Source organism: Toxotes jaculatrix, chromosome 15 (assembly GCF_017976425.1).
Source record: "Toxotes jaculatrix isolate fToxJac2 chromosome 15, fToxJac2.pri, whole genome shotgun sequence".
NCBI classification, from domain to species: Eukaryota; Metazoa; Chordata; class Actinopteri; family Toxotidae; genus Toxotes; species Toxotes jaculatrix.
In genome coordinates, this window is record NC_054408.1 from 8,965,048 (window position 1) to 8,993,037 (window position 27,990).

Genomic DNA, 27,990 nt, shown 5'->3' on the forward strand with positions numbered 1-27,990 from the left:
AGTCTGCACGATGCTTTTAAGTACACGCAACCAAGTCTCAGTCCACCGACAGGTAGTCAGTTCAGCCACTTCCTCTGATCAGAGCGAGGGGAAAATTTGAGTGAGGCAACGACAAACAACCAGGAGAGAAAGAAAACCTTCTTGTAACAGACAGAAAGAGATAGAGAGAGAAAGAAAGAGAGAGAAATGGACAAGCTGAGGACTGGTGTGTTTATGCTGTTTATGCTCCTGGAGCCTGTTTCCTGTTCAAGTAAGTGAGACAAATCCATACTTTCCTAAATGACTTTAATGAGTTTGGAAAAAGGCCTGAAATATATGTTAACCTGAGGAAGGAAAGCCACATCACCTGGTGGGTTTTGTGAATGAAGTGTTAAGAGGCTGATTCTGAATTAATTCAGCAACACTAAACTGCAATGCATTTTGAAATCTCTGTGATCTTCCACCACACAGGCCTTCTCTCTTCAGTCAAGAGAGTTTGCTGCATCCAACCCTTTTAAATGACTTTAAATCACTTCTTCACTCATATTTGGTACGCGTAGGGACGCGTACGTTTGTGATCACCTCTGATTTCTGTATTGCAAAAGAGCAAGAGGGTCACAAACAAGATTAGAGGAGCTATTTCTTGCACGCAGCATTATCATGTGGAAAAAACAGATCTATTTTTGGTTTTATTTGAAGGTAAGGAAATTATTCATTCAGCAGTTCATCATTCAGCAATATGGCAATATATACATGGAACACAGGAAATGAAACAATAGAGAATTTTTGCTAAGCTTTCTGTCCAGAATTATATTACAGTATAACACACAATATATATATATATACAAATATACATGCATATTTCACTTAAACTTTACATACTGCAGAGGCATTTTTGTTGTTTTATTCCTTTCCCTCTATTTAGAAATAAATCTATGTGTGACCATAATTCACAGCAGTGTCATCACAGAGTATAAAATAATGTACTCCCTTTCTTTCCTTTGGGTTTAAGTTCAGACGTTTGAGTTTTCATGAGCAAAAGTTTGTGAGCGTTTGATGTTTCCCAGTCTTTCTCCTTTATGTCGTAGTTAGAGAGAGTTTGTGAAAAAAAACATATATATAAATATATTTTCAAAGTGATGAAAACCACTTTCAAATCCTGTCATGTATTTCAGTCAGATTCATCATGATGAAGGGATTACAGCCTGCATAAATAAATAATCTCCCTCCCGACACTACACCGTGTGTGAAAACACTAAAGGTGGATTTCAACTGTTCATTTTCCACAGCGACTTGTGATGTAAGAGGATAAAACATCAAATCTTTCACAGCAGGAAAAAACACTGTCATGAGTAAACAGCAGTTGATGCCATGGGCGTATTTATTTTTATGTATTTATTACTTTGGCGCACATTTGTAACCTTGTGACTTTGTGTCACTTCCATGAGACAATCATTTGCTATTGATTTGGAAATATGTGCAGTGTGAGCTATAAAGCTGAGGAGCGTGTTCACTAATGATTCAAAGCTTAGTTTCTTCTTTTTGTTTCACCTTGAAGTAGCTTTCATGGTGGAAAAATTATCTTATTCTGCACATTACCTGTTTCTTATTTTGTTCCAGCTTTTAATTTGAGCAATATGATGAGTAAAATATACAAAGGTCTCTGCTTCGTCATGGCTGCACCATTTCATGAAATGAAAATATCTTCAGATGGTTTGTGCATCTATTTATGCACATTTACCCCAAATTCAGCTGGATATTTTGGCAAATTTGGAACCTTTAGGATCCTTTAGGAACCTAAAGGTTGAATTTTGTGGGTAATGTGTATTAAAAAAAAGATGCACAACAAATTAAAACATTTTCATTTGATGAAACAGTACAGCCATAAAAAAACAAACAAGACTACAACAAGTCAACTATTTACACACGTAAGAGTCACAGGTGAGCTCCACAGCTGCTACCAACCATTTCAGTGACAGTAAGTGCACAAGTTGCTAAATCAATCTAAAAATAATTTACATCCTGAAGCAACGTTTGATGATATGATGAAGAATGTATTGCTTCAGTGAATCACCACCACTGGCTGTTTTCTCACAAGATGGTTTTTATTTTCCAACCGCACACTGAGATAAAGGAGCCTCACCAAAACCTCAAAGCAGCCCATCTCACTGACAGGAAGAGACTTAACATACTCGAGTGTAGATATCTTATTTCCTGTTCTATAGGTCTTACTCAACTCTCATATGTGCTTCTCTACGTTACACAGTGACCATATGTGCTACTTTTATAGTTTCTCTCTATAGAGTCAGAAATCAGCCACCGAAATTATTTTATATACAACAGGTTAAAATAATACTATCATAACAAAGAGGGGTAACACTGTAAATGTTACTTAATTCATTTCTCATTTAATTTTGTTTTGTTTTATCTATTTAACTCAGCTTGACAACAGTTAACAGTCAACAGAATGGCTTATGGGACACAATAAGGTCTTTCTTGTACTCGCAACATCTTGTCTGTTCTGTGAAGTAATGTTTAATATAACTATATACACTCCATGTATTGATGTAAGATCCCCCACAGTAACCAGGAAGTACTTTGGCTTTTTACTCAAGGAAAAGCAGTAATGCAAAAAGTGTATTCAAAATCTTTCTGAAGTAAAAGCACTTAAGTATTATCAGCAAAATGTAATAAAAGGAAAAGCATGCAGAAAAATGTCTCTGCAATAAACAACATATTATAAAATTTATAAACCAATTGAATTTTAATTTAGATGAACTTGTTTAAAAATGTCCCACAATTCAGTGTATGTAGCTCGAACAAAAAAAAAAAAAAACATCATAGAAAATAGTTGAAACAATTTCAAGGATTCAATTTTGAATGGAACATCTATTATAGTAAGTTAGTTATAGTATAGTAAGTTGGTATTTTTCCATATTTATGTTCACACAGATACTTGCACAATTCTAGTAGACAGTTTAATACAAGGAATTGTAATGCACACATAGGTTGTGTCATTTAATTTGCTCAATTTAGAAATTAAACATCTTTTCAGAAGTTTCGTTTTTTTTCCTCTTAGGCCGCCTTTTGTGCCATGCTGACATGGAAAGTCTTATTACATCTGAATCTGCAAGCTAAAGCGACTGGTGTGTACAGCCATCAGATAAAAATGGTGGGCTAAAAAGAACCTGTGCAATGTATGTAACTGAGGAAAATTATATACACAAGAGAGAAACACTCAAGTACCTTAAAGAAAATGTGCTTGAATGAATGTACTTAGTGTCCCCCAGCGTCTTCCTGCAGCTGAACATTTCTCTCTTTTGTTTTCTACAGTAGAGGGTTTTTTCACTAACCCCATCATCTGTTATGTCCTGGACGGGTTCCTGATTGTTTACTGCATCTGTGCCACTGCATTGTTCGTCAAAGAAAAGGTTCATTATCAAGTTATCTGCAGATTGTTTTCTTTATTAATCGATAAATTGTTGAAATTGTCCTCTGTAATGTCTCAAAGACCAAATAGGCACAGATTCAACAATTCAAAATGTTGTCATTTATCATATGCATCAAATATAGAAATAGTTGCCTGTTAGTTAACCTACAAATTACTGCAGCTCTGAATTTAGAATAGAATAGAATAGAAATACTTTATTCATCCCAAGTTGGGAAATTTCACTAATTTATCATTTAAGTGATTTCAGCATTTGAAAATAATATTTCTGTTATAGCTTCTCAGATGTGAATTGTCAATCAGATAAAGAGTGAAATTTGAAGTGGGGCTGCAACTAATGATTATATCTATCAATTAATGTTTTTTCTCAATTAACTGTTATTAACAGTTAAAAAAGAAAAAATTGTGAAAAAAGGAGCCAAAGATAACATCTAGGATTTTTTTTGTCCAAAACCCAAATTTATTTCATTTAAAATGATATAAAACAGAGTAAATTAACAAATACACTAAAGAAGCTGTAACCAGAGGATTTTTGACATTTAACACAATAAGTTATCAAAATATTGTATTCATTTCCTGACGGTCGCCTAATTGTTTCATCATTTAACTAAATGTGCTGGGTGCCTGTAACCTGTGATGGCTATTTGTGAATAATTAGCAATGAAAATAATTAGCTGCAGACCTGTTATTCAGTGTTTTAATTTATTGGATTTTATTTTCTTTGTCTCTCTGTAGTATTCCCACAAATCATCTGTGGCTTTTGAAATGCCTGTAAGTCTCTTTTTATTCACATACAATTTTCAAAAAGTTTTCACTCAGCATCTTTATTGTTTGACAGTGGCTGCTCATGATAACTGCTTCTTGACTGGTTATTAATTGATATTAAAATATTAAATAAATGTGTGAATGCATGTAAATAGACTTATTTCAGTTCATTCTTGTGTGGTTCTTCAGGATAACCAGGAAGACAATTGCGCCCTTTACCAAGTAAGGAGGACTTTCTCACCCCCACCTCTCACACCAGAGGATTTTTAGCTCTGCTGCTCAACTGTGTGGCGCCATATTAACTTATTGTTTCATATTTTACTCTCCAGGAGCTTGAGAGGCCAAAGGATGCTGATCCCTATCAGGTGCTTGAACCATCAAAAAGAAAGGTAAGTCCCTTCTTCTCTTGATAAACACCTTTAAAGGCCTTTTCCTCACCTGTTCAGGCGCCTAAACTGTCAGTCATTATGTCATATTTCTTCTATAGAAAAAGGCTGGAAAGAAAAAGAAATCTCAGGTAAGGGGATTCCCTCTCTCACACAGGAAGCACTCTGGCAATTAGAGCTGTCGAATAAAATTAACTTCTCAAAGCTGTGAGATATGGTCAAAATAAAAGGAAACTGTTTTTGGTAAGAATGGTTAAAATGCTTTATTGGTTTTTCTGAAAAGGTTATTATTTAAATCAAAATTAATATATTAAAAGCATAAAAACTCATAAGATCTTATATTTATATAACCTTACTTCAAACCACAGGCTAAATGTATGTAAAAATTCAAAGGTAATGCTAAAATTCACACAATTTCAATTTGATCTCATTCTCCCATAGGCCTAAAACATCAGCATCATTGAGTTGTTTAAAAGGTTCATTCAGAATTCAAAATATTCATTAAACACGCTGCCTTGTTTCTAGGTTTGGAAACATTGTGGAAAAGAGATGATAAAGTGTTTCCTCTTTGTGATCCAGAATGGTTTAATGGCAGGACAATAAACATGTTTCTTTATATTTTGACCATTTTGAACACATGATGTCAGATGCCAGATTTCTGCAGCTTCTCATCACATACAAAACTGTGGCTAATTATACAGTTTCTTCTGGCAAACACTGCCACATGGTCAGTGTGAACGCAAACCTGCAAGTCTGATCAAGGCACAACTTTAACTTTTCTCCCCCTTTCAGTCAGCCCAACCTGTGGAGAACGGATCTTTGGTCCCCAGTGTCCCATCTCCACCTGCGTCTTCCCAGTGATGTCCTGCATGGTCACACCTGGGTCAAGAAACAGCATTGTTCATTGTGGCGGAGAAGATTAGCTGATTAACTGATTTGTTATGTTGCTGGGATTTTAATCAGCATGTTATTGTGATAACTAATTGAATCTCCAAGTCATGCATCAAGCAAAAATGCCAAATATTCTGTGGATCCAGCTTCTCAGATGTGAGGATTTGTTGCTTTTCTCTGCTTTATGCAACAGTAACTTCAGTACCTTTGGGTTCTGAACTGTCTGAGCTATATGCTAACATGCTAATGCTACCAGTGACAATGCTGTTTGTTGCCTGTTAGCATGCTAATGCTTGCTAATTAGCATTAGCATGCTAATTGGGTAACATTTTACTAGCACTTATAAAGATATATAAACATTTAATAAACAGCTTATAACACATTAGTTGTAAGCAGATATAAGGACATTTGCAAGTGTTTATTAATGTATTCCTCAACTGTGTTTTTTACTGTATTTTCATACAGTAAAACACACAGATGTGAATGTATGTAAAAAAATCTTACAGCAACAAATCTGATACTTCTTGGGACAGTTTAGTCTAGACCAAAGTGATGCACTAACCAACCTACACTGCCTTCCACAGAGCCACCTGCTGTAAATAATCACACGTGTATGTTTTACTGTGTGACTGAATCCAAATAAACGACAATGCACATGTCAAAACACTTGGAAAATGGTTTAATGATGTTTACAACAAAAGAGAACTGTACAGTTACAGTAAAAGATTATCTTTATATGTGTATAAAAACAAAACAAACAAAAATACAGCAGACAAATTCGTCAAAATCTACTATGTATCCTGATTCACATACTTAAAACTCCTACACAATCTTTCAGTTCTATGCCGCCATGACTGGGGGCCTTTTTTTTTTTCTTTTTTTTTTTTTGTCTTGTAGTCAGATCGGAGCAGTGTCCCTCAGTGTTGTAGTCCATAATGGAAACCAAAACTCTTTACATTAGAGTCCAGGAAAGTCAATTCTCATCAGACTGCAGAATAAGAAAAAACAGGGAAATAAAACGGGGACACATTCCTTTAGATGAGCCCAAGCTTCCAACGTGAGTAGTAAATGTTTTACAGAATGCATTTCTTGAGATACACAGACTTAATATGTACATGGTTGGCGTTTTTTTTTTTTCTTTTTCTTATTTTTCTTTCTTGTTGAAAGCCATGGTCACTTGGGCTGTGAACTGATAACCACACACATGACACACCCAAAAACATACAAAAATACTATATCTTTAACCTACCAAGAATAAGACAGTTTTGCAATTAGTTCCATGCTGTGACAGAAAAAAGAGATTACAACAAACAAACAAGAAACAGACGCTTTTCACGCAAGTTTTTCTCAGAAATATACCAAAATATACATCTAAGCTTTGGAATTACTGAGGCTAGGACTAAAGCCAGTGCTGGGTTTGTCTCTTAATACACATGCTGCAGGGTGGAAGGGAGAGAAAACAGAGAGAGAGACACACACAGGACAGAGAGTTATCTTTGGTATCTGCATTTGTCAAAAGTTAAATATTTGGATTTTTTGCTTTGGGATAGCGCTTGTGAGGTCCTACAACCTCACCTAGAGTAAAGCATTAAACAAAGTGTCACTGAAGCCCGTCGGCCAGAGGTCTGAGCCAGAGGGACACAGTCCATGCAGAGTGAAGGACCATGATGCATAGTGTCACAGCTGATCAGAAGTCTGTAGTGAAGAGACGATGTCAAAGGAGAGAGCAGAAGGGGAAGGGGGCAAAAGGGAGGAGAAGGTGGAGGAGGAAGAAGGGAAGGGGGACACAGCAGTGAGTTTTAGCGCCAGCAGGACGTGTATTCCTGAAGACAACAGGGTAATGTCCTGGGACTACAGTGTACAGGTGATGAGGGAGAGACAGATGCACCGTGAGAGGCAGGAACAGCATTTTCACCACAGTCCTTGAGAGAGAGAGAGAGAGAGAGAGAGAGAGAGAGAGAGAGAGAGAGAGAGAGAGAGAGAGAGAGAGAGAGAGAGAGTGTGTGGAGGGGGAACATCCTAGCAACAGCGCTCAAGACAGACAAACATATAGAGTCCTGAGCATGTACAGTGTGCACAGGATTGACCCTCAGTGTGTATTAACAAACATCACCCAGCTACCACCAGATTGGTTTGTGTCTGTCGGAGAGAAGCCCGCTCAATTCCCGTTCCATCCCATCCAATCCCCGCCCACAGGCACTGAAACCGCTGCACCGGCAGGATGCCGGAGTGTTTTTCCGGGCAGATACACATTCGCATGCAATAGAAAGCTAACTTTTTTGTTGTTGTTTTTTTGTTTGTTTGTTTGTTTTTTTGTTTTTTTTTAAACAGATGAACCGAGGACTCGGGTTTGAGCGTGCAGGCGGGGTTTGATGCTGAGCAGTGAGGCGGGGATGGGCGAGGGATGGTGTCATTCGTATACAATCAAGTTAGAAGTCTTTGGTTAATGTTGGTACCACAGGGAAGCGAGAGCGGGCTGCGACAGCGCACCGTCATGTGGGAAGACACGTACATACCTGTACCTGGTCAGAGTGATAATGAAGTTAAAAAAAAAAAATCAGGATTGTCAAACTTAAAAAGATGTTCAAACATTAAGGTGTTAAAATGCAAGTCTGCCTACACCACATTCATCAAGTGATCTATTTATATAACAGAAAGTAACTTTAAACTGAGAAGTAAGGATAAAAGAAACATTTATCTCAAGTTACAACAAATAATTTCCATCCAATGCAAAAATATGTCAGTGTTGCAGCATAAAAACACCAAACTGTGAAAGAAAAACAGCAGACATTCATAAGTACTGGTATGTATTCTGTCTCCCCCTTGTGGCGGATTTTCCACAACCCTTTCACTAAGTACAGGTATGACTGGGCTTCTCCACTGACACAAGTTTGTGTATTTTCCTCCTTTTTTTTTGAGATTTTATAAAATATTTTTCTTATTTCTTAAGTAGATTAAAGCAGGTTTTACTCAGTCTTGAGTTAGAAATGAGGTATACAACAGCTCCTTTTTCCTTACTGGTGCCCCACGCTTCTTTTGTCAGCGTTAAAAACCAGCAAACCAGTGTGGTGGGTCAACATATGACAACTCGATGTGTGGCTGATCCACAAGAGCATCTTAAAATCTCTGAATCACCAACTGAAACAGACGCAGTTAAAGCCAAGTCAGTGGCAAGAAGATCAGTTGTCAGCGAAATAAGATCATAAGTAGAACACAAACTTTAGTTTTACCATTATAAACCAAAAACTGGCTTGGTTAAAGGCTCTAGTTAATCAGTAGAGAACCCCCCTCTGGAAAAACAACAAAAATAAGTATTCTCATGTCTCACCTTTAAAAAAAAAAAAACAAAAAACAAAAAAAAACAAAAGTCACTCTCAAACACCCGCTGGAAGATGGGAAAAAATGCACTATAATGGTTTGCAGACTGCCCTCACTATTCTCTCTTTGTAAGACACACTCACACACAAACACACACTGTCACACACACACCTGCTGGAATTATTAGTAAAGCTTTTCTCACAGGTATCCTCAACCTGTCTGAGTCACACCTAAAAAACCTAGGTAGCAACGTAATCATCCCACGCGCCAAAAATGCCCAAAGTACACTGTATTGTTTCAGTGAAAACAATGCACCGGGTGAGCTCAACGCTAAAGCTCTCACTCACACTCGCACACAACAACAATGCTACAATGCTCATGTCTTCTACGTAACAATAAGGCATAAATGATAATGTTAATCTTCTTTGTCAAACTAAGAAAGCCAGTGATCTTGCCCTCTGACACTATACAAAACAAAGGCATAAAGTAATATTTTAAAAAAACAAATGATTGTTAAAGACAGCACAGCAAATCAAGTCCACAATGACTCAACCAAAAAAGACAAAACAAAACAAAAATCTATTAAAAGATTAAGATCAGATGCTTCAGAGTCTCCTACCAAACCACAGGGTCCGTCTGTCAGGAGCGCCAGAACGAAAGCCTCCCATTGAAAAGACCTCGCCGATACACGACAGACACAGGTGTCAGCGACTCACGCTCCATTGGGGCGTGGCCTCAGATTTCTTCTCTTATTATTATTATTTTTTTTTTTTTGGTCTTGACAGTTTAAAAAAACAAATTTGCTCTTTTGCAATAATAAAAAGGAAGATTTAGGGGAGATTTTTTGAGTAAGCATGATAAACACTACATTCAGTCTTGATAACATACTGGTTCAAATATAAAATATGAATATCTTACAAGTGTTTATATATATATTTATATGTATAGAATTAAGAAAAGATTGTTTCTCTAATTCTTAAGTCTTTCCTCAGATAAATATCTCAGTAACATTGTATGGTGCCGATGGCAACTGGTTCATCTTGCTATCACACGTCCAACTCTTTAATAACAAACAGCACTGGAACAGGACTGAGTCCTTTAGGCCCGTCGTGGCCTCAAAGACAGGGAAACCAGCAACGTGAGCAGCCAGACACCCGCCCAGCTGCAAAGAGAAAGGCTTTTACTTTGGCAAGAAGGATCTCAAAATAATATTCAAACCTGGAAATACCCCATAAATAGTAGTACTAGAAAATAGCAGTAGTAGGTTGTCCTTTTTTATGTATGGTTCCTATGTATGTATTATGTATGGTTCATCAGTATAAACTCTGAATGGTAAGCCAGACAGTACTTATACATTCTACACTGTTGTATACACAGAAATGTCTAAAGGTGAACCTTATGTTTAAGTGCTGCTGAGGTATATTCAGTCAAAATAAATCAACAACAGAAAAGAAGTACACAAGAGGATAACATGGACAAATGCTGCTGCTTACAGTCTCACTGATTCGATAATCACTGTGGTAACTCATTTTCCTATTTGGAAGCAGCAGAACAATGCTACTTTTGTTTGGGGTTTAGATGAATGTGTAGCACAGAAGAGTACTTAGCCCCACGACGTGTTGGGTAAGGTAATTTGGCAGGTTTTAAACTAGTCCACAGGCAGATTTAGGGAGCAGCATATCGTTTCCAAACATGCTGGTTCAAAAATGGTGGTGCTGAGAGGAGGTGTAGTATGTCGTCTGACGAACGGATCTATTCATTTACATTGGTGAGCCCTCCAGATGGAAGGGTCCGAACCACAAAACCTGATTTTCACAGGATGTAGTCATAAAGCTATAGGAAAGCATGCAGGCCTCTCAACAGCGCAACTTCACCAGGAGCTTCAGCAGCAAGTTGTTAAAGCTAAGTTTCTGTGATCCTTATCCAGCAGCACCAAATCAGGAATTATCGACCGAGGTGAGAGAAGAAGAAAATATTTTGCTTTAGCAGTGTGGAGAGTAGAGATCATGAACGGCAACTTGTGTGCTCGGACAGGCACAGCGACTACTGAGGAAAACCACTTTGGTTCAAGCTGTTGTTTTATGGCTGAATATTATTACAAAACCAAACAACAGAACCTTTCTATCATGCTTCAGAAAAGTCCAAAACTGCTACCAAAACGGCCAAAACTGATTTAAAACAAGAAAAAAAAAAAAAAAAAAAAAAAGCCATCAAATGGCTCAAAGAAAACCAAAATCAGGCATTAGGGGCGAGGCCCCGCTGATAAAAATCAATTCATAAAGCGTAAAAGGAAACTACTTTCTCATGCCCCAACCCACCTGTCACTCTCTTTTTGGTCAGTTGTGCTGCCAATTAAAAGTTGAGCTATGAGACACTTGGTCAAATTTAAAAAAAGCAAAACAAAAACAAAACAAAACAAAACAAAAAAAAAAAACGGTCATCTTTGGAAAATGATCAAAATATTGCATTTCTAATATCTGTTGACAATGAAGAGAGATTCTGTACTCATAAATATATTGACTAGACTAAGCTACACCAACTACACACAGCAATTATTTTAACAAATATTTTTGGTATATCTTAAAGTACGTAAGCCAGTCAAGTGACTGCAGACAAAAAAAAAAAAAAAAAAAAGACAGAATTTCATTCCTCCCAAAAAAGGCAGACTGCAGCTCATCAATCCAGTTTTTTGGTACAGATACTGTGCACAAGTAGATACAACGGTACTACTATAAAAAGAAACAAACAAAAAAAAAAACCCACAATACAATAACCTCATCTAGCCAATGCCACCATACTTTTGGTATGATGTCCATGCCCTTTGACTAGTCCTCCTCAAAACAGACCAGTCGGCCGCAGAGCCTTATGCAGTTACTGAACTCTCAGCATCTGCCTGAGCTGTAGACAACACATGCAGACTTTTACTTCCTACCTCTGAACCCAAACACAATGTACAGTTTTCCAATGGATCACCATCCAAAACAAATCACCATTAATCAGACACGGGACTGCACGTCTGCAGCTCTTTTTAAAGCTCTCAACATAATGTTTTCAGTCATGTTCTATCAGTGTCTATGATCCACACCGAGACCGCCATTTTACAAAAGCTCAGCGGCTACTTCACCGCCACAGCACGATGTAAAACTCAGTGTTTCCAGAAAGAGAGACTCAGAGAGACACATCTGGTCCCTCCGACCCTTAAAGCAATGATAACCTTTATGTCGGCCACTTATTACTTGTTTTTAAAGCCTTATAACCACGATTAAAAAGTGATAGTTAAATCTTAACTTAATATTAGACTTACAAAGTTCTGAAAATGTCAAAAAATACAGACAGTTAAGATAAAGGAAAAAAGTCTCTAAAATATAACTTTGATATGATTTACGTCAAGGCCTGTCCAAAAACCCAAAACGGATAATCAAAATATGGGGTCACACACAAATCCCCATTAGTGATGATGAATATTGTGAAATTAGTAGTAAATCAGTTTAGTTTGAATGTTAAAAGAGCAAAATCCTAAAGTTTTTGGTTAGAAGTATTTCAGAGAAAATTCTGACCTGGAAATAGGAGGAGATATATATATATATATATGTACAAAATGTGAATAACTTGATGGTACCAAGGATATTTTGTCCCTGGACACTTTATGATTTCATGAGGAGCGGCAGACCAACAACAGTGTCCATCTGGCGACTGTTTGTGGAATAAACATCCAAGAATCATTAAGAGGAAAAGACAGCAAAAAAAAAAAAAAAAAAGGAAAAAGTTAAACCTCTACCTCGTTTGAGGTTCTTTTCTTTTTGGTGGCAGCAAAAGGATTAAATAATGATAGATACAATGGAAAGAATGTGGGGTGGTTAGTGAAGCACAGAGCCTATATCAAGCGACCTCCCTATTCCCTACGTGGTGTGATAAGAGTAGTGCACGACATAAGAAATAGGGCGTTAATTCAGGATGCAGCCTGACTGGCTTCACTGAGCCTTGGAGGCAGTGGTAATGGTCGAGGCTTGCACAGGCACAGCAGCCGTGGTGGCTTGTTGATGAGCATCAGCGGTGACCTGCAGCCCCCCCGCTCCGGCTGACACCAGGCTGACGGGGTTGCTGGTGAGCAGCGACAGGTTCTGGGGGTTCAGGAAGAGAGGCGTGGTCACCAGGTTGGGCGTGTTGCCAGCAGAGGTGTTGGCGAAGAGCAGGTTACTGCCATCCAGAGAAGTGATGGGGATCGTGCCGCTCGATGCCAGAGCTGCGGAGAATATGGAAAAGAAGAAGCAGGTGGTGGATTTAGTGTAAGATGATGAGATGTTTGCCAGCTCTCTCCTTCTGCAGGATGTTTTTTTTTCTTCATCAAATCTATTATTGCTCAGCAGGATTAATTCCTCTACTCGCAGAAGTAATTTTCTCTCAGCAGGATTAACTTCATGGGCGTGGTCTGAATTATTCTACCCTCAATATGCAAATGTCTTGTGTTCTCATTAAATTTTTGCTTTGATTATACAAATTACACCAACAATGGGTTATCTTGATGACCCCGTGATGAATTTTCTTTTTTTTTTTTTTATTATTATTATTATTTTCTCTGTACATGTTCTAAATATGTTCATCTATTTTTGCTCATTTATGTACTCCTCAATTTATCTGGCCGTTTATTAACGGATTAGTAAATCCAGCGAATCAGATTTGGCCCGACATATCAGAGGTTCCCAGCCTCCCCTGAGCTGGAGACCTGAACTGTGCTTTTATGAGATGGTATAATCAATTAAAAGATAAAATAACAATTATATAAATGTATAGACTATTATAGATATTTTTGCAGTAAAAAACACCCTACACACCCAACACCCATTAACTGATTTTTTTATTAAAGCTGTTAATCAGTATGTGCAGGGCTCGACAGTACAGCACAAAGATCCCTGTCCTGCTGTGGAGCACTGGCTGAGCTCAAAGAGGTCACAGAAATGATCATATAGTTCATACAATCTTGTTTATACAGTTAAAAGCATAACTTCATACTTACTAAATAAATACGATTTGAAGCAGAAATAATTAAAAACCTAGTGTACTTTTTTGTAGACAAATAAATCCTTTTTATTGTGAATGTCTGCTCGTATCACTTTATTTATCATTATTTGATCAATTTTCATTGTGCCCTAAAATCCTTTATGTGCTCTTTGGGGGAAAAAAAGAGAAAATGAGGTCCTGATGGGAGGTATCCAGTCTGTTATTACCACCTTTCAGCATGCAGAAGATTAAATCTGTGTTGCAGAGTATTTTTTAAATTTAGTAAAAAACCATTATGAAATGCTGAAATCAAATCAAGTTAATTTTGGCTTCAAGCTCTTTTATGCTTGTTCACTCTCTCTTTTGTGCAAGGTTTCTTGCACACTTTCTTCTTTTGTATTATTTATTTCTTGGTTATTTTATTTCTTATTTTATTGTATTATTTTAACCTTAAGCTTGACTCTGGGGAGGGATGCACAAAAATTCCAATGCACATGTACTGCAGTGTATCTGTGCAAATGGCAAATAAAACTCTATTCTATTCTATTCTTCTCTGTCTCTTGAAAGACCAACCGCCCAAACTAAATGCTACTACAAAAAAAAAAAAACAGTTCACAGTTCAGAAAAGGTTGGGAACCCCTGCTCCATACCATGCAACTGGATACACCTTTTGTCTCGCACAAGAAAATATATTTAATGTGTTATTTAATGTATGACATTAGTACACACCTTGAATGGTAGCCAGAGTGCTGTTACTCATGAGGGCTGGACTCAGCGCACTGCCAAGGCCACCAGGAGCCAGACTGAACAGGGCTCCCCTAGACAAACAGGGACAGGAAAAGATCATATAAATCAATAGAGAGGACACCTGAGTAACTGAACGAGGTCAACAGAGGTGATAATTAGAGGACAAGTTTGAACACGGCCAGCACTAACCCTTGTGTGAACTGCGAGGAAGCCATCAGCCCTGGGTTGAGCCCTGCAGCAGCAGCCATAGCAGCAAAGTTAGCACTGGCGGGTAACTGGGCAGCACCCTGCAGCGCTGCAGACAGCCCCGGAGCAGCCACCATCACCTGACCCGTCCCTAAAGTGGTGGCTATGGATGTCGGAGCCTGGGTGACGATGGTTTGTGCCTGAGTGCCAGCCTTGCTCTCTGTGGTCGTGGACTGAATAGTCGTTGGTGACGGGCTTAGAGATGGAGAGCTGGCTGATGTGGTAACCATAGGTGCGGTGGAGATGACGGACGCTGTGTTTGTGGCTCCAACTGTTGTGCCTTTGGGGGAGAATGGGGAGACCTTAAATTCTGTGATTTTTTTTTGCATGATGAGAAACACACTTTCTTAAAGAAAAAGACACACACCTGTGAAAGACAAACTGGAGACACTGGTGCTGGTGAGAGGCATCACTGGGTTTACAGTCAGAGTGGTGGGTGTGTTAATAGTTGGACTGCTCACAAGGCTCGGTGTGCTGGCCACCTGGGCAACAGAATAAGAGTAAGGACCAAATGAGCTACTGTGTTTTACAGAATCATTTAGTTACAGCTACAAACGCACAACATTTCCTCCTCCTCTACATAATAATCCTACCACAAACATTACATTTAAGTGTGTCCACTCTTACCAAAGGGCTACTGGGGGTAAAGATGGTTTTGATGGGGGTGCTGCCTCCTCCGCTGTTGCCACTGCTGGGGGGGTTAATCCTCTTCTCCTTCTGCCGGCGATTGCAGAACCAGACCCGAATCACTTCCTTCTCCATGTTGAGCTGGTCAGCGATTATGGTGATCTCTTCAGAGGTAGGTTTTTGGTTCTGCTTGAAGAGGGCAAAGAAGCCAGGGATTCCCTGTCAGCACTAAGGAGACTAAATCTTTCTCTACCTCCAAATCCCATTTATACTGTGAGAATTTTACATTCTTACAAACTGGTGAAATGTCCACAATTTCTCCCAGGGTTGAAGATTAGATGAAAAAAAATCTCCACTGAAAACCCCCAAATCATTTTTTTTATTTATGGGAACAAAATGTTCCCTGCTTAGATCAATATTGGTAACTTATGGAGGTTCTGGAGTTCCTCACCTCCAGAAAGCTCTTTTCTAAGGCCACTCGGATGTTGGTCTCAATACTGGTCCTCTTCTTCCGTCTGCGGTTGATCCCCTCTATGCCCATGCCTGGGGAGCCCAGGGCACTGGGGCTGGACAGGGCCTGGTCAGATGTCAGGTTCTCTGCACAAACAGCACCGACACAAAGGAACAGGAGGGAGGTAAAGACAAGGTACTGTAAAGATGCACAACTTGTCCTTTGCCTTATCCCAACAGACAAACACAGAGGTGAGGAAAAGACAGGCTACATAGGTAGATTGGTTGAAAGTATTATCTCTTTATGTCATTTGTTTCTGTACCACTCATTCAGGCAGGTTCTGGGACAAACCTGCATCATTAAGCCACTTCTCCAGCAATGGCTTCAGTTTGCACATGTTCTTAAAGCTCAGATTCAAGGCCTCAAAGCGAGAGATGGTAGTTTGGCTGAAGTCGTTTCCATACAGCTTCCCCATGGCCAGGCCAACATCCCCCTGGAGAGAGAGAGAGAGACAGAAATATGAATAATGTAAGAACAATTCATTTCACCCGCAGAAAAGAGCATGAGTAAATAATGGTATGTATTATATGTACTAAGAATCTGAGCATGAGAATATCAACTGACGATCATTTGCATAAGAAAAACACATAGAATTATAAATCTGAGAATCACTCAACTCGAGGATAAGAAATCTATTCAGTCCTACACACACCTGTGTGAAGCCCAGTTTGATACGTCTCTGTTTGAAGGTCTTGGCAAACTGCTCCAGCTCCTCCAGATCACTAGGCTCCTCCAGAGTGGGGGTATCCAACCGCTTGGGTGGTGTCTGACTGTGGGGCAGGGACTGAATAGGTGTGGCTGTTGTTGTGCGGGTTGGTGTTGCAGGCTGCAGAGAACGGCAAAATGTTATTGGGGTTGAGAGGGAGTCTGAAAAGGGGAATAAACTTAAATGCAGAAGAAAATGTAGAAGAAAATGCACAGCCAGAGTAACTGAAATACATTTTTCTGAGTTTAAAAGAGGTGCTTGCATCATTACCAACCTGAGTTGCAAGAGTGATGCTTGGTTGAGTCGGCAGGAGGTTAGCTTGGCTTTGAGGTAGTTGAGTTAGAAGACTCTGGGCTTGCAATATGCCTACAGAGTGAAAGACAGGCAGGAGAGGGAAGATTAAAAGAAAGCTTAGATTACAACCTAATGTTTGAAATATATCTTCTTTCTTGATTCTGCATGCAAATCAAACACTGTTGAGCTCACCCTGTTGGGCCTGTGGTGTCTGTGAGATGATGAACTGAGTGGGCTGCAGTGGTGTGGCGATTGGGTGGCCAGGCTGAACCAGAACAAACTGAGGCAGACTTAGATTCTGCTGCTGCAGCTGCTGGAAGAAAAAAAATATATAATAAATTCATCACCACACTCATGTAGAGGAACTCCCGACCCAAGATCTGGTGACTTTTTCACAACTAGAAAACATACAAACTACTTTTATGTTTTATGTCGAACCATACCATGAATTAAAACACTGTCTGTTCGGTTTGAATTATGCAATAAACATGGTACTTTGCTGTCATGGACTTAAAGAGCCTGTCAAAGCCATACATGCTAGTGCTGTTATCTTTGTGATGGTTTGTCTTGTCTGAAAGCAAACACTAGTCACTTATTACATTTCCATATCTTCCACATTTCAATTAGTGAATTGCTGCCACATTTGCCTCCAGAAAGACGTCAGCAGTTGATTCAATAAGCAGAGAAATACGGCATTCAGCAGGCCCTGCATGCTGTTTGGAAAATATTGTCAGTCACATGCTGCTACAACGGAAACTTAACATATGATATTTGCATCCTCTGCACTGACTTGGAACTATTGTTCAAACATGATTCAGCATGTTTATTAATGTTTACTGTGATCCTGACCAAAAAAACTGCTTAGTTATTGTACCACAGAAAGAAGCCTAAACCTAGAGGTTTGCTTCACTGGTAAAAATCTACAATAGAAATATAAATTCACATGCCTTATTTAACAATTTTACAGCCAGATGGAAACTGTCTTAGTTGGTGTCTGTACATAATAAAAGTTAAAAAGGTAATTTTGTGGTGCCTTTAGCCTTCTCACTGAGTTTCTTTATCCTATATTGCTGGTGAAATAATTAAAAATTGTGCTTCCACTAAAACTAAATTTAAAAATTCAAATTTGATCTTATAGACAACTTTATTCAAAGTCTTTTAGGGGCTTTTGTGAAGTTTTGTGAAAATATCTGTTAAGGATTTTTACAAACGCTGGTGCATGGATGATTTTGTCTTACTTGGGTGATCTGGATGGGCTGTGACAGGGGCAGTTGGGTAATGGGTGTGGCTGCGGAGGCCGAGATGTTCGCCCCAGTGGTGCTGTTCTGCTGGCTGGCCGAATGCTGCACGGCAGCAGCCAGGAGCTGAGCTTGGGCCTGCTGGATCAACAGCTGCTGCTGCGCTGGGGTCAGGGTCAACTGAAAAGACAGCGACAGAGAAACAGACAGGCCGAGGAGCACAGCAGAAACAGGAGGTTACAGAGAAAGAGAGAGAGAGAGAGGGAAGGGAGACAGAAAGACGACAAGTAGTGTTTAGACAAGTCAGAATTAAGTATGATCATAGCGACTAGATGTGTTAGTGTTGTCACAATAGTTTTGGCTTCGATACCTCTGAAAGGTTCAATATCTAACATAACTCCTACAATACCACAGCAGGATATTACAAAAATGTGTGTTGCATAAAAGACTTGTGACATACTTTACACACTGGTCTTGACATGTCAGCTGTAAATCTATCTTCATTAAGTAACATAAGACAACACAAGTAACAACACTTTATTCCCCCCTGGCCCCAGTTTTATCAATAACAGCAGGTGGACTGCATAAGTTGATGCTGTTCCCAACGGCTGTTTAAACTGTGGTTTACTGACATGAACTACAGCTCTATTTAGTCCAATTTGTCAGTTTTATTATCCCAAATTGTACAAGTTCTTACAATGTTGAAGTGGATTCCCCACCATTCTGAATACATCAGGTAAAAGTACTAACTGTTTATGTAAATCTAACTACTGAATTAAACCTTTCACAGAGGTATTGAAGTAGTATTGAAACTCTGGCTATCGTGGCAACACTAATATGAGCCCAGGCAGGTAAATGGAGAGAAGACTCATGCAGCCAGTCACAAGTGCAAATGAGCATGTTGATGTCATGTTCAAACTCAAAATCCACATGCACAGTGACCGTTCACTGCCACAACCTGCCCGGTCATCTCAACTACAGTACGGCCTCAGGGAGAAGATGGATATGAGATGTGTCATGTGGTTGGCCCGACCATGAGTGTACAGACACACAGACTAAGTCCAAACACATCCCTCTATTTCCTGATATGGAGGAATCTGGACATAGCCTAACAACCACGACAATGAACAGACAGACAGGCAGAGGAGATACCAGCCTTAGCCACAGAACGAGGGTAAGCCATCATTTCATCACCAAGTCTCTCAGCCAGGTTTGATCATGTTCCGGTGTCACCCCAGATGCATGGCTATGACTAGGTTTAATTCAAGGCAGTAAGGCAACAGGCCACTTACTCCAGCAATCTGTCCCCCGGCCAACATTAGCTGGGTTTGAGGCAATACGCTCTGCTGGACGGAGGTCGGAAGAGCACTCGAGTCTTCCGACTTAGACTAGTGGAGGTGAAGCAAAGGGGGGGGGGGGGGGGGGCTTAGAGGAGGTCTTCCTACAGGCACAACTGAGCATTGCTGAAAGTGTTAGGTAGGCCTTCTCTTAATTTCATCTCATAGCTGTTATCATAAAAAAATGACTAAATGTTCCTAAATATTTTAACTAAAAGCTATCAGAAAGAATATTTGATTCAGACAGGCTAAATAAAGAGACAAAAACTAAAAACACAATGAAAGATCAAATCACTGTGTACCTGAGCAGCTTTCTGAGAATGAGAGAGGAATTTAAATTAAAAAGGAAGTGAGAATGTGGGTATTTCAAATGTGCTGCAGCCTTCAGAGACAAGAAAAGTGAAGGGAAGGGAGGAGAGAGTTGAGATGCTAATTAAAATAACTGTTATGCAGTGCATGTAAATTCTGCATAGATTTGCATATTCTCGGCCATCTGTTTCCGAGCAACCGCAGAGCAGCTAATTAGCATACAGGGTTGATTAATCTGCCTCGTTGCCAGGCGACACCAGGAGAGCCTGGCTCATTTAAATGAACTCTTTCTGCTTGTGCATGTGTGAGTGCAGATGAGCATACCTCTGTTCAAACTTCATACATTTTTTCCATTATAAAACTGTGTCAATACACCAAAAATTAGGTTACACATCTGCTCCTTCCACAAAAACAGGAAAACAAGACGTTACTCAGCTTTAAGAGTGTGGTGGTGTGCATCACATGTTACCTGTTGGAGGAGGGCTTGTGCATGTGCATTTGTGATTGCACTTGTGGTTGGCACAGTCTGCCTCTGAAAGTCCAATCCATTGGTTTGGATCCCTGAGAACAGAAATACAGTTCATGAAATGTGCTGCCAGAGGCGTTGAAAGGTGTTTTTTTTTATTAAATGTGGTTAAACTGGCATCTATGCTTAAAAAATGAGGAACACAGTACTAGGAGAAGTATACTTCAGAAAAACAAACAGTCTTCAGGTGCAAGGGATACTAGTAAAATGACAACATATATAATGGTATTGGTGAGCCAAAGTTTTAAAACTGCTGCATAAATCTGTTCAAACGCAGGCTGGTGAATCATCAGAGCATTAAATATTAACACTGTGGGCATACACAAAAACTGGAAGCATACAGTATCATTAATATTTACTTAATTAATCATTAAACAACAGAAATATGAGGCTGAGCACTGAATCTACAACCTGCACCCTGAGTTCGATAATTTGTATCACCGAATCCCTGAAGCACAGAGACAGAGCGAATTACTGTGACATTCAATCGGCACAAGTGAAGGAAACTGCTCTGTGAGCTAAACTCAAGGAGAACAGCTCACAAGGATTTTGGAAAGCTGCCATCACTTTTTTCCCCATAATGGCCTAATAATACAAAAGGTGGACAGATTTCAGCTGCAAAAATGTTCCCTTTTTTTTCATGTGAATTTGAAACCTGTTGAATGTGGAGGTAAAACTCGGCACATCCTGATTTCAGCCCGGCAAAGGAACAACAAAGAAAAGAAAAAAAAAAAGGTGGAGGTCACTCACCGCTGTTTCCGTCACCACTTTCCATTGCACATTTAGTAGTTTCTGACTGATTATTCACTTTAGCATCTGGAAGAGCCAGACAGAGATAGATAGTGAGACACACTCACACCCACTCCCGGTAAAAGCATAACACAGCCCTATCTCTATGATTTGCAGACTGCTCTCACTTTTGTCACCTGAATCTATCCTACTTGGATTGATTCTCCACAACATTTCAATGATGTTCAGCATTCAAAGCAGCAAACAGCATTACACAGCAAAAAATAATCACCAAAACAAACCAGCTGTGTTTATTGTCCGGTGTAATATGAAAAGAATAACATGATAAGTGTCATGTTACATTAATGTAATAAACTATTTTAAGTCATATAACAATGCAAACTGTGCCAAGTGAGATGTTCGCTTTTCATACAACAACAAAACCCAGCTGAGCTCCTCACCCACAACCTCATCAAAAACTCACCCACTCTTGCTCCACCTGTGTTTTCCAGCATGGTTGCCGAGCCTATCAAGGAAAATTGCCTCTGCCGGGCAAACCCACCGACAGGGTGTCCGGCACTCTGTCCCTCCTCCCACTCCTCCCTCTCTTCACTCTCCACTGGTCAGCAGCGAGCAGAGTTCAATACAACCAGAGCTACACACAGACACAGTGGCACTGTCCACCGCACGGTTCACTGAGCAACACTGGGATACGCACACTGTGAAAGCCAACAGGGTTTAGGCAAACAGCTCTCCTTCCCTCACTCTCTGCACCCTCTCTTTTCTTTTCTTATAGCTCAGCCCCTCTCTCTTTACAGTGCCTACTTTGCACTCCCTCTCCCTCTCTCTGTCTCTCTCTCGTGTGCCAAGATTGTCTGTACTTCTGAAAAAGTTCACCCTCTCCCCTCTCTTGCTGGAATGAAACAAACGACAAGTGCAGCTGGCGGCCTCCTCCAACTCCGCCACCACCCCCCCACCCTCCAACTCTATAATGAAGCATAATCAGTATTCAGCTGATTAAAGCCGTATGCAAATCTGCCCCTGCCTCGTTAGCAATGCAAGGCTTTGAAGTCCTGCGAGCGACGCATTTCACACCGGGCTCTGAAAGCTTTCTGCATAATTTAAACCTCTATAAATATTTATCAGCTCATTAGCATATTGATTGGATGGCTTTTGGAGAACGATAAAAAAACAGGGGAATAAGGACGACACAGAAAAGGGAAAAAAAGTGCTCAAACTAGCACTTGGCGCAGCAGAGGGAGGGGAGGCAGCAGCACAAGTCCAATTATTGTGCGAGTCCACGGCTAAAAAGTAATTAGCTAAGAGCAGGTAACAGGCTGAAGATATCCCAGAATGCAGTGTGAGGCCTGTCGGCGGTGGTCTGGGCGTGTTAGCAAGGCGGCCTGCATTAATAGAATGTCTAAGACTGCTCGTTCTGAGAATCTCCAGGAGTCATGGAGACCTGGACTAACTGCTAAAAAAGGGGGGAGTAGGATGGGGGGAGGGGGGCATATGAGTGGGAGGGGGACCCGCTCAATCGGAAATAAATAACTCCACATTAATCCACCACAAGCCTGTCATTACTGCTAGACCCCCTGTGGCTAAAGCATTCCACAGCCAGCGACTACAGAGAGTGGGTGGCGGGCTTTTGCTGTCTATGTTTATGAAGTGTTTGGGGATTAGCATATTTAGATTAGCTTTACATTCCATTAGTATTTAATTTTGAAGCCTTTTAAAATCCATTTCCAGCATGCTCGGAGAGTTAATACAGCAGGGAATCAGCCTTGCTATGAAGCTGCACAGGTGTCCAGTGAATCAGAATGACTAGACTGGAATGCAAGGCTGGACTGTGGTCTACAGAGGAAGGGGCTTACCAACTAAATCCACAACAACAACTGCTCCTGGCTGCAGCTCTAATCAACTTCTTTACTTCTCCCACTGGCAAAAGGCATTTACGTACTAACTGACCAAATCAAACAATGGGCACGGTAGCGTTAACACAGCATATACTGAAAAACAAATAGACCTTTATCACCAGTGCGAGGACATGAGGGGCAGGTCTTCAGTCACAAAACAGTGTTGGCAGCTGTTTGTACACAGCAGTGTGCTTTCATAGAAGTTCTTTTTGTCTGATATAGCCCAAAAAAGTTATATTAGATAAGTTCAAGTACCCCTGTATCAAAACAGCTCATCGCCTTTCTGTTGTGTTCATTTGAACTTCATGTTTGGTCTATGAAATGCCTAAAAATTGTGAAAATGCCCTTTGCAATTTCCTAAAACTGAGGATGGCCAACAGTCCAAACTCCAAAGATATTAAGTTTGCTGTGATATAAGTCACAGAAAAGCAGAGTCCAGAACCAATAAATATTTGGAATTTGCTTAAACTAATGATCAATTCTTAAAATAATTGCTTTCAGCCTTCTAATTTTTTTTTTTTTTTCCCTGCACACGCGCTACCTTGCTTTCCACAAACTTTCAATCACAGTGGTGGTTTTAAGGTGTTACAACTGAATACAATCTGCCTGTTGTACATGGCAGTTTATTGATTATTAAGATAATAAAAATACTTAAGATCAGCCTTGCACCAATCTGTCATCGTATTTGTGTGATTTTTCTATTTTTCAAATTGTTGGCAACTTCAGAGCTTCGTTTGGAAAACACTGATGTGAACAATAAATGAACACTGCATTATACTCCATACCACTCTGCTGCTTATCCCTTCAAACAACACAGTGTTTAGTTTAGCTCCAGCCTACTGTTTACCAAGGTGGCTTCACAGAGTATATACAGTTGTCACACTTGTGTAAAATATCTGAAAAAGGTCATCCCAACAAAATGTGCCTGCGAGGTTGAGAGATTAGTCTGTTTTAACGACCTCTTCAACAATCACATCATGCAACCAAATGAGAAGACAAAGAAGATGTGAATGCAAAGGCAGTTATCAGCAGTGCACTTCAACACATGTACAGTTACTTGGTTGAATGGTTTGCAAAACCCGGCTGTGGAACAATGCATTATACAAATATCCTGCAAAGAGAATTTTAAATAGGTATCTCATTAGCACTGTAATATGGGAAGGCTGACTGAATACTGCAGAGCCATTAATGTGAGCGTAAAGATTCAACATGAGACAGAGCAAAAACTTAATTAGCACATCCACATTCTGCCCTGATACCTATATTCTTCATCTTAAACTCAGAATACATCAAGACCACTTTTTCTCATCTAGACCAGTCTGAGCACTAAGCAGATTTTGGAACGGTCACAAAAGATAATCTTTCACTTTGAGGGAATTAATAACCAAACAAGGTAAAGCTTGCAGGTTCAATGCATAGTCAACATGAATATCAAAACAATTTAAAACAGATTCTAGTCAATGTATTAAACCAACACAATCTGACCATAGAGAGTACAAACAGCAACACTGAACTGCAGCACAAATGAACAAATCACAGGATGCAGTGTAATCTGATAAACAGTAATGGGGCTAACACTACTGTAAGCTACCGTGGTATCTCTTGGGTGGTCATTAGCCAACTGTCTACAGGCTAGGTGGAAAATTCAATCAAACTAAATTAAAGTGCATTTTCTAGGGGGGAAGGCATGTAGGAATATTCAACTACTTCCAATCAGTGCATGCAGAGGCCAGTCATGATTCCCTTTTCTGCAGTTTGTTGGTACAGACAACCTGAATTCACATGTAAATTCGCCACCAAGGATGCTGATATTAGCATTAACTGCTGGTTATTCATGTGTAATTGTAAAAACAAAATACGGCACTTTCTTTTTCTAGATTTGAACCATTTACTACAATACGCTGCCACCTCTGCCTCATGTATTTAAAGAAGACACATTATTTCAACTGCAGAAGAATGTTTTTAACTTGACTGAACATCATCTTGCCAAGGCCTATTTTGTCCTTAACCTGCTCTGTGTTTTAAAACTGTTCTACTCTCTTCTTCCAAATGTTTACTGATGCTCTTAATAATGAGGGACACATGAGAGTCATCAGGGACAACATGGCAATTGTTGCTTGGTAAATGCAACAACTTGTAGGCCATCCACCAACCATAAAGTACTCTCTGTCTGTGTTTCCTAAAAGCCCCCATTATGTAAAATAACTCCTGTACCCTACATGATACATACAATTTCCCCATTGTGCGACTAATAAAGGTGTATCTTATCATATCTTATCATCTTGGATCCTCACTTGTACTCACAGGTATTTTGCAGAATAGACTTTACATATATGTATCTCTTCCAAGTGCTGAGCCTACAGAGCCTGATATAGCCTGACAGCTTGTTTGTCCTAAAGAAACCACTTTTTTAACTATAAAGGCCTCTTTCAGACAGATGTCTGTTTTAACTTGCTGTACTAGTAATAAGCCATTCTTGTTTTGCATTGTTTAGTTAGGAATGACTCACTATACTGCAGATCACCAGAAACAAGTAGTTATCTGTTTAGAGCACAGCATGCAGTTCTTATTAGTTATGATTTTCTTTCTCCACATTGAAAAAGCTTGTGTGACTGCAGCCTTCATGGAGGCCTTCTTGGTACTCTGAGATGGCATGTCCTGAATTTATTACTGCAAATGATGCATTATTCATAACAACTCTGTTTACATCGATGAATATTCATGATGGAACTACAAGGCTGGAATGAGGGTGGAACTGTAAAACTGATTAAATGAGAAAAGTAGCCTAAGTGTGGGGATGACAGAATTATTTCTCATCTGTTCCTTAAGTAGCCCATTTTAATAAGTCAATTATTTTTTTTTTTATGCAAGGGAGCCTATTTCCAGACAGTTGCTTTAATTTCACAAAATTATAACGAACAAAAAACTTTACAATGTAATTATTCACAACATTTAATGAGTATTAATAAATATAAAGTGCTTAAACTCTTTTCCTAGCTTATCTTAAAATAAAGGATTTAATTTAGTATCGTCCCTATCTTGCAGTATAACATAGAATTGCCTGTAATGCAACTCTATCATTATTGTGGGCAAAGTTACCCTGTGATTCTCCTTGTAACAATGAATTTAATATACCTGGATCACAAAGAATCGAGTCTAAATCACAAGTAAGGCCTGGGGCATAAAGTTGAATTGCATTATTAAAACAAGCTAAGCAGAGAAACATGAAGCTGCAGATCAATTCAATATCCATTTTTTTACTTGCAAAGATAGTTATGTCTTCCTCAGTATTTTTCCCCCCAGTACTAAAAACAAGACAGCATGGTTGTCTCCAAAGTGGTTACTCCTTATCCATCACACACAGAGACTCTGGTGGTAACAAAACACCTTTTCAGCTGATTCCAGTGTAAAAACAACTTGAACTGTTCAGTCAAAAAGCAAATGCTCCAGTATTAGAGATGATAAAATCACCTTCTGCAGTGGTATTACAACAGACTACAGACTGCTTCATTTAAAACAAACTAACAGTTCCTTTCAAAAAGTGCCATCAAGCTGTGTCTTGCCCGGCCATGAAACCGGCAGAGTGAATAGTAAGAATGCCCTGCCTGTTATTATTGTGGCCTTCCGGAAGTGGGCCTCACTACCCCTCCCTGTGCCTGAGGGGAGAGGGTGGGTGAGGGGTGGAGGGGGGGTACACAGGTACAATCTTTGTATTCCGCACACACTGACTAGGTCAAAACAACTGCAACAACAAAGGGCATAACAGGTATAAACTAAGTTTCCAAAACAGTCAGGAGGAACGAGTAGTTGTAAAAATACATTAAATATTCTAATGAGGCAGATAAACACCAGCACCATCCCCGATGCCAGACTACCACCACTTCGAGAAAAAAAAGTGCTCGGCACAACTTCTATCAAGCTGTAGTTTTAACTACATGAACACAGACGAGGAACACAATAAACACAACGCCGTTTTCATTACCCCCAGAAGCTAATCGCTACAATATCGTTTCTATTTTAGCGGAATCAAATTAACGCAAACGTAAAGTTAGCATCTAAACCACTGGACCAAGTTAGAGAAGGCAGCCAGTTAGCCACTCCGAAGACAACCGCTTCAACTCTGAATAGACATTTTTTTTTTTAATTTTCCCTCTTTTTTGTTTTTTTAACAAGCACCTTTCCGTCTTTATCATCACAACGTGTTGTGTCGACACGCAGGATGAGCTCCAGCTCCTCGTCGGCTGATGGAATATGCTGAAGTCCGCACTCTGGTTCAGGCAGGCCCACATGAATAACACAACAGGCTGCCGGAGCTCCACTGCGCCGAGCACACAAAAGGCTGGGGCAGAATGCTCTGCTATAAAATCACGTCGAGCTGGGTGCACACCGAGCTGACACTGTGTACAACAAAAGCCAGGTTTGCGACATTTTTTTCAACGTATCCCCCTTTCCCCATAAATAGCGCTTGAAAAAGAAACAAGCGCAGCCACTGCCCGACTCACCAAAAAATGAATATGCAAACCTCTTACAAAAGCTTCAGTGTGCATCAACACAAAGCCAAGCGTTAGCAAGAGAGCTAACGCTAGCCCGCTAGCATCTTCATTTCAATCAACCCGCGTTAGTCAAATATCTAAATATATCATATATGAACCAGAGTCACGTCGTCGATTACTAATAAAATATGCTAAACTGTATTTGTCGGCAGAGGTATGAATATGTAGCGGCGTACAGCCGTCTAATCACACAAAGGGGGGAGGCATGTTTCCATGTAATTTGCCGTCGCACTGCAATAGCTCGTTTCCTCCTCTGTCAAATTACAGTTGGCTAGCTGAGTGTAAACTAAAACAGAGCTGAATTGCACCCTGATCAGATAGTCGGCCTGCGTTCCATCTGTATTCCGTTTATCATAAAATTGTGAGTAACACAGTTTGAATATGAGTATGAATATGTAAAATGCTGTAATCATTACCTGGTCCTGAACTCTCATCTTGACTCGCTGCTCCTCCGTCCGCCATTTTG

General features: G+C 39.8%; 2 protein-coding genes across 9 annotated transcripts; one reads left to right on the top strand and one right to left on the bottom strand.

The window, feature by feature from the left end:
• Nucleotides 1–3: 3 nt before the first annotated feature.
• LOC121194177 (T-cell surface glycoprotein CD3 zeta chain-like) lies at nucleotides 4–6,135 on the top strand. 2 transcript variants are annotated; one of them, XM_041056847.1, is made up of 8 exons: nucleotides 4–250; nucleotides 3,059–3,125; nucleotides 3,313–3,410; nucleotides 4,163–4,198; nucleotides 4,382–4,414; nucleotides 4,522–4,581; nucleotides 4,680–4,709; nucleotides 5,371–6,135. In XM_041056847.1, exons 2-8 carry the CDS (start codon nucleotides 3,074–3,076, stop codon nucleotides 5,437–5,439), a joined length of 378 nt encoding a protein of 125 aa, XP_040912781.1. In that variant the 5' UTR covers nucleotides 4–250; nucleotides 3,059–3,073; the 3' UTR covers nucleotides 5,440–6,135. The 2 variants fall into 2 exon arrangements, with proteins under 2 accessions (XP_040912781.1, XP_040912780.1); XM_041056846.1 differs by lacking the exon at nucleotides 3,059–3,125 and having other exon boundaries at nucleotides 10–250.
• On the bottom strand, nucleotides 6,135–27,986 carry pou2f1b (POU class 2 homeobox 1b). Of its 7 annotated transcripts, none has more exons than XM_041056844.1 (14): nucleotides 27,941–27,986; nucleotides 21,077–21,142; nucleotides 20,270–20,361; nucleotides 18,155–18,334; nucleotides 17,109–17,226; nucleotides 16,897–16,988; nucleotides 16,569–16,742; nucleotides 16,208–16,349; nucleotides 15,857–16,002; nucleotides 15,406–15,594; nucleotides 15,146–15,260; nucleotides 14,722–15,058; nucleotides 14,515–14,603; nucleotides 6,135–13,030 (listed from the first exon to the last, which is right to left on the bottom strand). In XM_041056844.1, the coding sequence occupies exons 1-14, from the start codon at nucleotides 27,984–27,986 to the stop codon at nucleotides 12,759–12,761; spliced, it is 2,058 nt and encodes a 685-aa protein (XP_040912778.1). In that variant the 3' UTR covers nucleotides 6,135–12,758. The 7 variants fall into 7 exon arrangements, with proteins under 7 accessions (XP_040912778.1, XP_040912773.1, XP_040912777.1 ...); XM_041056839.1 differs by having other exon boundaries at nucleotides 15,857–16,011; XM_041056843.1 differs by having other exon boundaries at nucleotides 15,406–15,591; nucleotides 17,109–17,229.
• Nucleotides 27,987–27,990: the final 4 nt, after the last annotated feature.

Bases quoted from the DNA above. Each gene is read 5' to 3' on its own strand.
- LOC121194177 (XM_041056846.1), top strand. From the start codon at position 187: ATGGACAAGCTGAGGACTGGTGTGTTTATGCTGTTTATGCTCCTGGAG. The intron at 4,199-4,381 runs GTAAGTCTCTTT...GTGGTTCTTCAG, and splicing joins CTGTGGCTTTTGAAATGCCT to GATAACCAGGAAGACAATTG. The intron at 4,582-4,679 runs GTAAGTCCCTTC...TTTCTTCTATAG, and splicing joins TTGAACCATCAAAAAGAAAG to AAAAAGGCTGGAAAGAAAAA.
- pou2f1b (XM_041056838.1), bottom strand. From the start codon at position 27,986: ATGGCGGACGGAGGAGCAGCGAGTCAAGATGAGAGTTCAGGACCAG. The intron at 21,143-27,940 runs GTAATGATTACA...TGGCTCTTCCAG, and splicing joins AGATGAGAGTTCAGGACCAG to ATGCTAAAGTGAATAATCAG. The intron at 15,059-15,145 runs GTGTGTGTCTTT...TCTCCCCCAAAG, and splicing joins CTCCAGTTTGTCTTTCACAG to GCACAACAGTTGGAGCCACA.